General features: G+C 47.4%; 1 protein-coding gene across 1 annotated transcript in view; it reads left to right on the plus strand.

Moving 5' to 3' along the window:
• tars2 (threonyl-tRNA synthetase 2, mitochondrial) overlaps positions 1–7,926 on the plus strand; it is a 14,993-nt gene extending 7,067 nt beyond the window's left edge. Inside the window, exons 8-18 of the mRNA XM_008292699.1 lie at positions 154–300; positions 376–474; positions 1,197–1,366; positions 2,280–2,442; positions 2,778–2,915; positions 3,841–3,918; positions 4,817–4,917; positions 6,163–6,264; positions 6,331–6,403; positions 6,522–6,636; positions 7,743–7,926. Of these exons, the coding sequence (XP_008290921.1) occupies positions 154–300; positions 376–474; positions 1,197–1,366; positions 2,280–2,442; positions 2,778–2,915; positions 3,841–3,918; positions 4,817–4,917; positions 6,163–6,264; positions 6,331–6,403; positions 6,522–6,636; positions 7,743–7,885 (1,329 nt within the window). The 3' untranslated portion in view covers positions 7,886–7,926. The remainder of the gene's footprint in view (positions 1–153; positions 301–375; positions 475–1,196; positions 1,367–2,279; positions 2,443–2,777; positions 2,916–3,840; positions 3,919–4,816; positions 4,918–6,162; positions 6,265–6,330; positions 6,404–6,521; positions 6,637–7,742) is intronic.
• Positions 7,927–10,222: the final 2,296 nt, after the last annotated feature.

Below are 10,222 nucleotides of genomic sequence, written 5' to 3' on the forward strand. Positions count from 1 at the left end.
TCTTCTGGTTTCTGTTTAATTACTGACCTTCTGTGTGTGTTTCTAACCTTCGTTAGTTTTTCCTTCAGGATGAATAAAGGTGATCTCATGTTTAATGATGTAAAGGTTTCAGACCAATCACAGATGTTCTTCTCTTTACCGTCCCCTCTCCAGCTGTCCTCGGTGACTCTGTCCAATCAGACGGCGCCGTCGGGCCTGACCCGCCTCTCAGGCGTGGCGTTTCCCGGTCAGAAGGACGCCGAGGTGTGGGAGAAGGAGCAGGAGGAGGCGAGGAGGAGGGACCACCGACGCATCGGGACGGTAACGTTAGGAACCTTCAGACGGGCTGAGAGGTCCGGTGTTCCCGTCTCTAACCGGCGTCTATCGTCCTGACAGGACCAGGAGCTGTTCTTCTTCAACGAGGTCAGTCCAGGCAGCTGCTTCTTCCTGCCCAAAGGAGCTCACATCTACAACACGCTGACCGACTTCATCAAGGTGGGTTCATGTGTAGAGCCACCTTCTGGACTGAATCTGGCCCGTAGAACCGTCAGATGGAGGCAGACGAGTCATAAACAGGGAGGAAGTGAATTATTCTGGAGCTGGCAGCAGGACGTCTGGTTATAGAGTTGATCAGTTCAGCTTCACGGTTCCTTTACCTTCAGTGGATCTAATGGGCCATTTCATTTAGGTGCTTTTATTTTGAAAATATTTAAAACTCCAATATGATAAAAACTAATAAAAAACTCTGAAACTGTTTTTTAAATTATTCTTTTCAACCACAGTTCAAAGCAATGTCTGATTTCACTGAATTATAATTGAGCACATTTATTGTTACGTTTTCCAGTTTCCAGTTATCTGAGGGACTGCTGTGGGTTTTGTCTTTTCTTTAATGGGAGGAGATGAACAGATCTGAGGACGGCTGCATGTTTTCCTACTAAACATCACAGTCAGTTGTTTCCAGCGTTGTGCTGCTCTGACTGTAGAAGTGAAGCCTTCAGTGTTTCTGTGTTGAGCAGAACGAAGCAGCGACGCTCACGTCCTCCTGGACCTCAGCAGACCTGCTTCATGCAGCTGAAACCACCTGATGATGAAGAACTGAGATCTGACCTGGGTTCTGTCGTCATAAAGTGCTGCTCCGTGTTTTCCTCTGATCCTGAGGACACGTCCGCTCATCCTTGGGTCTAAACTCCTCCTTCCTTCTGTCCTGACCTCTGCAGAGCGAGTACCGGCGGCGAGGCTTCTCCGAGGTCGTGACCCCGACGCTGTACAGCACGGCGCTGTGGGAGCGCTCGGGCCACTGGGAGCACTACAGCGACAACATGTTCACCGTCACGTCGGAGGGCTCGCAGACCTTCGCCCTCAAGCCCATGAACTGTCCGGCACACTGGTGAGCCGCGAACCTAGAAGTCCCACAGACGTCTCTACATGATCACCAGGTTGTGGGTTTTGACCTCAACAGCAGATCTACAATCCTCCAGATCTGAGCTCAGAGCTGTGACGTCGGCTTTGTTCACATGTTGGTAGACGACGTAGAAACCATGTTGGTGCTCATGGCTGCTGGTTGCAGCAGAATCAGAGCTCAGAACCTTCAGAACCTTCAGCTTTTAGCCGACTACGGTTCATTGTTTTAGTTCTCAGTGAACCAAGTGATTCTGATGAAATATTAGTGTTAAGCTGATCGTTCTGGTTTCTGCAGGTTCTCGCTGTGGTTCTATTGATTCTAAACGGTTTTTATGAAGATGATCAAACAGAAAACGTCACGACTTTAAGCTCACACTTGGTTTAGTTTCAGTTCAAACGGGGAAAACCACCAAATCTACTATTTACTGGATAAATCCGGATGTTTTTTCTGTGTATGCTGGTAACGGCTGAGTCGGTCTCAGGTTCAGGATCAGGAACAGAACTCAGTCTACTTTAGACTGGACCTGCAGAAGAACGTGACTTTAACAAAGTAGAACCGTTTAGGCCACATTTTCAAACAGAACTTGTGTTTTTAGAGTTTGTTGCTCTGATAAATGGTTTTGCAGATTTTCTGAACCCGTCGCTGGTTTTGGGGTTCAGATGTTAACGGACGGACCTGCTCTCAGATGAGAGGTTCAGGGACCGTAGGAAAGTTAAACATCTGACGTGAGATTTCCTTTAAAGATGAAACAGATCGGTAGGTTGTGGGGTTCTGACTGGTCCAGTTTTTATTATCATTATTGTTGTTGTTGTTGTTGTTGTTGTTGTTGTTGTTGTTGTTGTCGTTGTTCCCCTGGTGCACCTGCTGCAGCTCCTGACCCCCCTTGTCTCCCCTCCAGCCTCATGTTCGAGCAGCGGGTCCGGTCCTATAAGGAGCTTCCTCTGCGCTGGGCCGACTTCGGGGCGCTGCACCGGAACGAGCTGTCCGGAGCTCTGGGAGGCCTGACTCGGGTCCGCAGGTTCTGCCAGGACGACGCCCACATCTTCTGCACACCTGAGCAGGTACAACAGGAAGCGCCTCTTGTCTTGTCCTGTACGTCTGCCGGTGCATTAACAGGACACGTGTGGAGGCGCATGGCAGCGATTAGACGAGCTGAGCAGATAGCTGAGACATTCCAGGAGGCCGGGTCGCCATGAATGGAGCTCTTTGTGCTCAGCGTCCACCTCCACGTCCTCCTGAAGGCTCCCAGCTCGTCTGCTGACAGCCTCTCAGATCACATTCACATGATTACTGGTCACCTCCTGAACACTGATGCAATCCCACAGCAAGCTCACGGTGTCGACGTTAACCCTCTGGCTGTCTGCTGTGTGTTCCCGTCCTCTTCATGTCTTCACAGCTGGAGGAGGAGATCGTGTCCTGTCTGGACTTTGTGCGGAGCGTCTATCGGGTCTTCGGGTTTTCCTTCCACTGCCTGCTGTCGACCCGGCCGACGCCGTGCCTCGGGGAGGCCGAGCAGTGGGACGACGCTGAGCAGGTGAGCACCCAGTCAGAACCTCATCCCTGTTCTGCTGTTAAAGGTGTAGAGACAAGAAAAAGCACCAAAACAGGCCCATTTATCAGAGCGACCCACTGAAGAAACAGAACCACATCAAAGCTGAAGATCTTCATGTTTCATTAAAACCACTTCATTTAAAAATATGCCAAAAATGAATCATTGGAGCCAAACAGGTTCTGCAAAAACACTAAAACCTGTGAGCTCCTGGCACACCTGAGAGCCATCAGCTGTTTGCAGGTGAACTGCAGGCAGCACAAAGCAAGAACTGTCGCTGATGCAGCAAAAAGGAAAGAAATCTTTTGGCATGTCTGAAAAATCAAAACAATCCTGTCACGATCACGGAGTCAATGTTTGAATAAATGAACCCTAAAGCCGGCCACATGTTAGTAAAAACATGTTTCAGTCAGAAAACAGAATCATCAGAGCTCCAACCTTCTGAAGATCCTCAGATGAATCATGTCTGACAACCAGTCGTCCAAATCTGAGCCGGAATCATTTCATTTCTTCAAAAATTGCTTTTGTTCCTACAAGTCAGAGATCTGCAATGAAACCATTAAAACAAATCAGATTCTGCAACAAACAAAGAATTCTGCTTTCATTGGTGAGACTGTGATGATGTGGCCACGTACCTCCATCTACGTCCATCTACCTCCATCTACGTCCATGTTGGTCCATGTACCTCCATGTACCTCCATGTACCTCCATCTATGTCCATGTACCTCCATGTTGGTCCATGTTGGTCCATGTACCTCCATCTACGTCCATGTTGGTCCATGTTGGTCCATGCTGGTCCATGCTGGTCCATGTTGGTCCATGTCTGAGGACCAGCATGGAGCTCCTGATGCGCTCTGAGGAGCTCCTTTTGGCTTCTCTCACTGCTTTGTTTCTGTTTCTGTGTGAGCAGCAGCTGGAACGAGGTCTGCAGCAGTTCGGCGAGCGCTGGGAGCTGAACCCGGGAGATGGAGCGTTCTACGGACCGAAGGTCAGTCAGCGGGTCGCGTGGTGCCGAGGTGGCGGGTTTAGATGCTGGTCATCAGCAGCGAGAACACCTGGAGTGCTCCCTCCAGTCTGTTCATCATCATAAATACTCATTAATATGCAGCTGCAGCCAGGGGCTAGTTAGCTTAGCTTAGCTTAGCTTAGCTTAGCTTAGCTTAGCTTAGCATAGAGACCAGAACAGGGGGAGGCAGCTTGTTGGAGTCGATCCAAAGTTCACAAACTTGACACATTTTACATTTTAATAAACTGAGCAGCACAAATAAATTAGTTTTTACAGAACCTAGGTCATGACAACGGCTCACGTTTTAGAACTGAGACGTTTAATCGGATGGTTTTATGAAATATCATCGTTTTAGAGTTGGTTAGTTTGACCAGTGGAGGAGCCGACGGACACGATGAGTTCAAGAACCGTCTGGAAGTTGAAAATCTGACTTTATTTATTCAGTTTGTGGTTTTGATGAATTGTGACATTTTGGTGATTTTTAATTGATGACTGTTTTTTTACAGATGACTGAGCTGCTGGTGGGTTTCTGGGTTCACAGGTTGAACGTTCTATTCATTTATGAGCTCGTCTGTTTCTTGACCTCCAGTCAGTTTGTTGTGTCGCAGCTTAAAGTCACACCAACGTCTGCAGAGAAACCTTCTGCTCCTCATTCACACCAGTAAAAACTAAACTCTAATTCATGGAATATTTTTAGTGGTTCTGGTATCAAACCGGAACCATCCCGACTCGGGATGACCTCGGTTTTCCTTTTTGTGCAACAGCATTCCTCCAGCGAGGGCGCGTCGGCCACAATCAGGCCGTCAGCATCTCCTAAATCCACAGAAATGCTCGTTTGTAGATGCTGGCTGCAGCCTGACAGTAACTCATGTTCCCTCAGATCGACATCCAGATCAAAGACGCCATCGGCCGGCAGCACCAGTGCGCCACCATCCAGCTGGACTTCCAGCTGCCGATCCGCTTCGACCTTCAGTTCGTCGGGTGAGTCGTGAACGTTCCTGGTCGCGTGGACTCGGGCTTCTAGAGATAAACTCCTGCAGATCAGATGGAACCACTTGACAGAAGCTGGTTTGATCAGAGATTCGTCCCTTATTGGATCACAGCAGCACACTCCCTGTTTCTGCTGTAAATCTCTGCCTCGGGTTCTTCTGCCCTCCTTCCCTCCACATAGCTGCCAAATGACATTAACTCTGGCAACAGGAGAAAGAAAAGGGAGTGAGTGGCAGCAGGGGGCGCTGTGGGCTGCACTCGCTCTCACAGACTGAGCAGGAGACAGAGTAAAGAGAAGAGGTCCTCAGGATGGCTTCCAGTGTACATCCTGATCAGTCACGTGACCCACGAGTTCGGTTCTGATCCAGTAGAGCTGTTTCCGTCATCAACTCTTCACAAAAAGCTTCTCTTGAGTTTTGCATTAACGTTCTCTTGAAATGTGCATAAACATAAGTGATCAGAAGGTGTTGGAGGAGTTTCTGAGAGCAGATGGAACCCTCAGAAACCAGAGGACACGCGGTGACGTCCTGAAACATGAAGCTGCACAAGTTCTGAACACGGAAGTAAAGAGAGATCCGGTTTGTTTTACGCTCGGCCTCCAGCTGTCAAACCGTTCAGTCTGGTGGTTGATCTTCAGGTGTTTCTAGAATCATCTGTTGGTGAACGTCCTCAGTGTTGTTCCCCTAAAACTGGTCTGAAACCAGAGAAACCAGTGGAAACATCTGAAAATCCGCCGTAGATCTGAGAACAAGAAAGCAAGTGTTTGATTTGTCAAGAGCCAAATATTTAATCTTTGGAGCAGCTTTCTGTCCTCCAGTAATCTGTCGACACAACTCGGTTTGAATCCGGGCGGTTTGGACACCATGAGGCGTTATTTCAGTTTTATTGTTTTCTGTTTTAATCGATCAATTGTTTGGTTTATAAAACGTGGATCAGACGTTCCTCAGACGTCTGGTTCAGTCCAACGACCTTCAGTTTACTGTCAGAGGAAGGAAACCAGAACACACTCACTGAAGAAGCTGAAACCAGATTTTCTCAGTAAATCTGACTAGAATCTCACTAAGTCCAGATCAGCGTTTGTTCTGAGAGTTTTTATAGAAAATAAACAAATAAACATCAGTAATTATCAGTATGAACTAAAATAAACCGTCTACTGTGAGAGCCCTTCAGCTCTACAGTGTCTCCGTTAAACGATGATGATCTATAGTCTGACCCATTTCTGTGGTTCCTTGCCAGGCGGGACGGACAGCAGCGCCGCCCGGTGATGATCCACAGAGCGGTGCTGGGATCACTGGAGAGGATGATCGCCATCCTGGCCGAGAACTTCGGAGGGAGATGGTGAGCAGAGAAAGTCCTGAGAGTCAGGTTGTGTTGGTTCTGGCTGACGCTGTCTCTGCCCTGCAGGCCTCTGTGGCTGTCTCCGGCTCAGATCTGCGTCATTCCAGTAGGGGGCAGCAGCGAGGCGTACGGCCGCCAGGTGAGCTGCCTCACGGCGGACCTTCTTCTGACTCCTTATCTTCCTGTCGTGATTCATTTGCTCCTTGGTTGCGAGCGGCACATCCCAGATCTAATCTGAAGGGGCTCTCTGTGTTAAGGTGGTCCAGCGGTTCCACCAGGCCGGCTTCATGGTGGATCTGAGCGACGACCAGGGAGCCACCTTAAACAAGAAGATCCGCTCGGCTCAGCTGGCCCAGTACAACTACATATTTGGTAAAGATGAATAAGTGGCGCTGCTGAACCCTCCCAACACACGTCTCCTCACCGTGGACTCGTTTTTCACTAGTTATAAAGTCGTTGTGCTCCGGTTCTGCTCCGGTTCTGCTCCGGTTCTGCTCTGGTTCTGACCATCGTCCTCAGACGTCTGTCGGTAGACTCACGTTCTTCCCTTTTTTTTTCCTTCTTTTTTAAAATTTTTCATCGTGCAGCCGTTGGTCACAGCCGAGTCCGTCATCGTTTCTCACTTACTTATTAAGAATTTTTAAGTTTTTATGGAGTTAGTTTCGGGCAAACGGCTTCAGGATTCAGGATTTCAGGCCTTTATTGGTCACAAACACAGTTCTACCTGGTAGAACACGCAGTGAAAGGTGTTGAGCACCTGTTCCACACAGAAACAAGAATAATAAGATGAATAAGAATAAAGAATAAAACACACAAGAAATAATATATATATATATATAGATGGATAGAAATAGGCAAAAATAAATAAATCTTGTTTAGATTCCTAAACGAGAAACATCATTTTTTAACATTTCAAGCTTAGATCTGTTTGTTTTTGCAGATGAAGTCACAAATGATGCGTTCAAGGACCGTCAGAAAGTCAAACATCTGATAATTTTTTGTTTTATTTTGCAGTTTCTGACTTTTTTTAAGATTGTATTTTTTAGTGATTTTTAAAATGTGTTTCTGGTCACAGCTCAGTCTGTTCTTGTTTCCTGGTTGTGCCCAAAAGCAAATAATTATTTTTATTATTTTTTCAGAATCTGTTTCGTACAAACATACGTTTTGTAAAACTTCAAATGATTTCGATGAGACATCACAGTTTAAAGCTCAGATTTAGTTATTGTTGTTTTATTGTTTTAGTAATGTGTGTGTGTGTGTGTGTTGTGTTGTGGTGTGTGTGTGTTGTGGTGTGTGTGTGGTGTGTGTGCGTGCGTGCGCGTGCGTGTGTGTGTATGTGTGTGTGTGGTGTGTGTGCGTGCGTGTGTGTGTGTGTGTGTGTGTGTGTATATGTGTGTGTGTGTGTGTATATGTGTGTGTGTGTGTGTGCGTGTGTGTATATGTGTGTGTGTGTGTGTGCGTATGTGTGTTTTGTGCAGTGGTGGGGGATCAGGAGCGCGACGGCGGCTCGGTGAACGTGAGGAGCCGAGGAGGGCAGCAGTTGGGCCGGAGGCCGACAGAGGAGGTTCTGGCGGCGCTCACCGAGCTCAGAGACTCCCGGAGCAACCAGGAGGAGTTCTGAGAGACTTTTTGCTGAAAACGCTAATAAAAATCTACAAAACATCCTCGTTTCTGTCCTTTCATGGAGCTCGCTGACGAGTCTGCGTCCTAAAAAGCACAACGCAGAGATTTAAGGCTGTTTAAAGATCAGGATGGATTCAGTTTGTTCACTCAAAGCCATTAAATATGCAAACCGCTGCTTACATAAGGCGAGCAGGAAGCAGCATACCTTTAAAAGCCTGAGGAACGGAGGACAGGAGGGATCTGACTAAAATAGGAGCCGGAGCAGCTGGGTCGGGCCGCTGTGTGTTTTCATGTGTGTTTAGTGGAAACAGCCCAGTCAAGGTCCAGGTCACAGGGATTGAGTTCTTCCTCTTTAATTGCGAGAAGGCAGCAGGATGGAAAAGACATCAGTCACAACAGTGACACGGAGGTGAACGGAGGCGTCGGCTCGCTGACGATAACCCGGGTCGACTGGACCAAAGCACAGAAACAGACGCCTGAAAACAGGCTGTGCAGCAGGTAGAGAAGGAAAGTCCGGTTTAAACAAGCTCAGGTTTAACGAGCGTCACATCAGCATCTTGAATCTGTAAAGTCAGTAAATCTGAACCAGACCGAGGTTCTGACAGAAGAGTTTAAAGCAGGTCGACTTCAGGCCCGATTCTAGGGGGGCGGTGGACTTGTTCTTTGGTCGTGTTCATGTCAAGAACTTCAACTTTAAAAGCACCCAGACTGACTTTATTCTCCTGAACAGAACTCTAAACACTGCCGGTGTCGTTCAGTTCTTCTCTTTCACACAGGAGTCCGTTTGGTCGTTCCAGCGAGTCGACTGGACGAAAGCAGACGCTTCAGACTAAATCAGACCTGGTGGTGGAGAGGACCGAGTGACACAGAAAAAGTCCGTTTGAGTAAAACTGAACAGACGTTACTGATAGTTTGTTAGAAGACTGGATCTGTGGTCGGCAGTCACAGAACCTTCCCTCTGACTGGGCCGTTAACAGCTTATTTAATCTGTTGTTCACTGATGAGCATCTTTAGCCGCCTGGAAGACGAGAACTTCACCAAACCGTAGACAAACGGGTAACAGAAATATAAATGTCATGTGATGTTGAATTCTACACGTGTTAGTACACAGGAGAACAAGTCGTGGTTCTGATGTGGCATTTCACGACAGAACCTGGAACTTCCCACGATGCACTGAGCTGCTCGACTCTCATACGTTTATATTCTGACGCTGTGTCCTCTCTCTGCTGTAGTCTGGGCTTCATCTTCTCTGCAGGTTTCTCTGGACCTGGACCTCCTCCACCGTCAACCCGACCGGTCCACACAGACGTCTGGGCCTGGTTCTGTTACAGCGACTTCGTTCTTCTCAAAGGGAGTACTACTGGGTCTCTGTCATGTTCTAGTTTCTTCACTGTGAGGAGACAAATTAGTTCAAAATAAAAACAAATAATTTAACTGAACAAGACTCGAGCAGCTCTGATTCAAAAATGTAAAAAAATTCAACGCCAACATCGGCTCCATATTTAGCATCTTAGCTTAGCATGCTAGGAAACTAACATTTAGTGGTTATCACTCTTCACAAAGTCAGGCTGCAGAAAATAGTTCTTCTATAACGTATATAATATAATATAATATAATATAAGTTTATTTGGAGAGAACGAGTGGCTCCAGGATGACGGTGGTGGTTTCGTAGCGGACAGGAAACAGAAAGTCAGTCTGTCTGTGACCCTGTCTCATCTGTAGCTGAGATATTTCCATCCAACTAATTTCTTTTTTAGCCAAATCTTCCTTTTCACCGTTTCTGTTAAAATAAAATAACTCCCCAAAGCCAGAAATGTTCTGTCGGATGGACTTCTCTGCAGTTTTCTGTTTGTCTCGAGCAGTTTGACTTCGTTCTCTTCACTTCACATCATCCTGAAGCCTCGGATTCATCATTCAAACAACAGACCAGATACTTTCCTTCTTTTTTCCTCCGTCTTCTACAGCAGCAAAACTCAGCATCGTTATTTTTTAAATCATTTTTACCTGTATTATTTTTCATAGAGAGGAGCGAGACAGGAAAGGGGGGCGAGCCCTGCAGCGGGATTTGAACTCCTGACCTCGGCGTCGGGGACTACAGCCTGTTTACGGGTCGCCGTCTTATCCGGTTGAGCTACCGGGTCGCCCAAAACTCCACATGGTTGTTGGACTGACGGGACCTTTAACATGTTCTGACTCTGATGAACAGACGGAGGTGTTCAGAGAGCAGTCAGCACGTTAACGGATCATGACATCGTTACAGTTCTGTGTTTCTCTCTCTGCTGCAGACTTCAGTCCAAGCTGTGGTCGCGCCCCAGAGCCACCGGCCAACATCGCC

The sequence above is a fragment of the Stegastes partitus genome, unplaced genomic scaffold (genome assembly GCF_000690725.1).
Source record: "Stegastes partitus isolate 25-593 unplaced genomic scaffold, Stegastes_partitus-1.0.2 Scaffold824, whole genome shotgun sequence".
Lineage (NCBI taxonomy): Eukaryota > Metazoa > Chordata > Actinopteri > Pomacentridae > Stegastes > Stegastes partitus.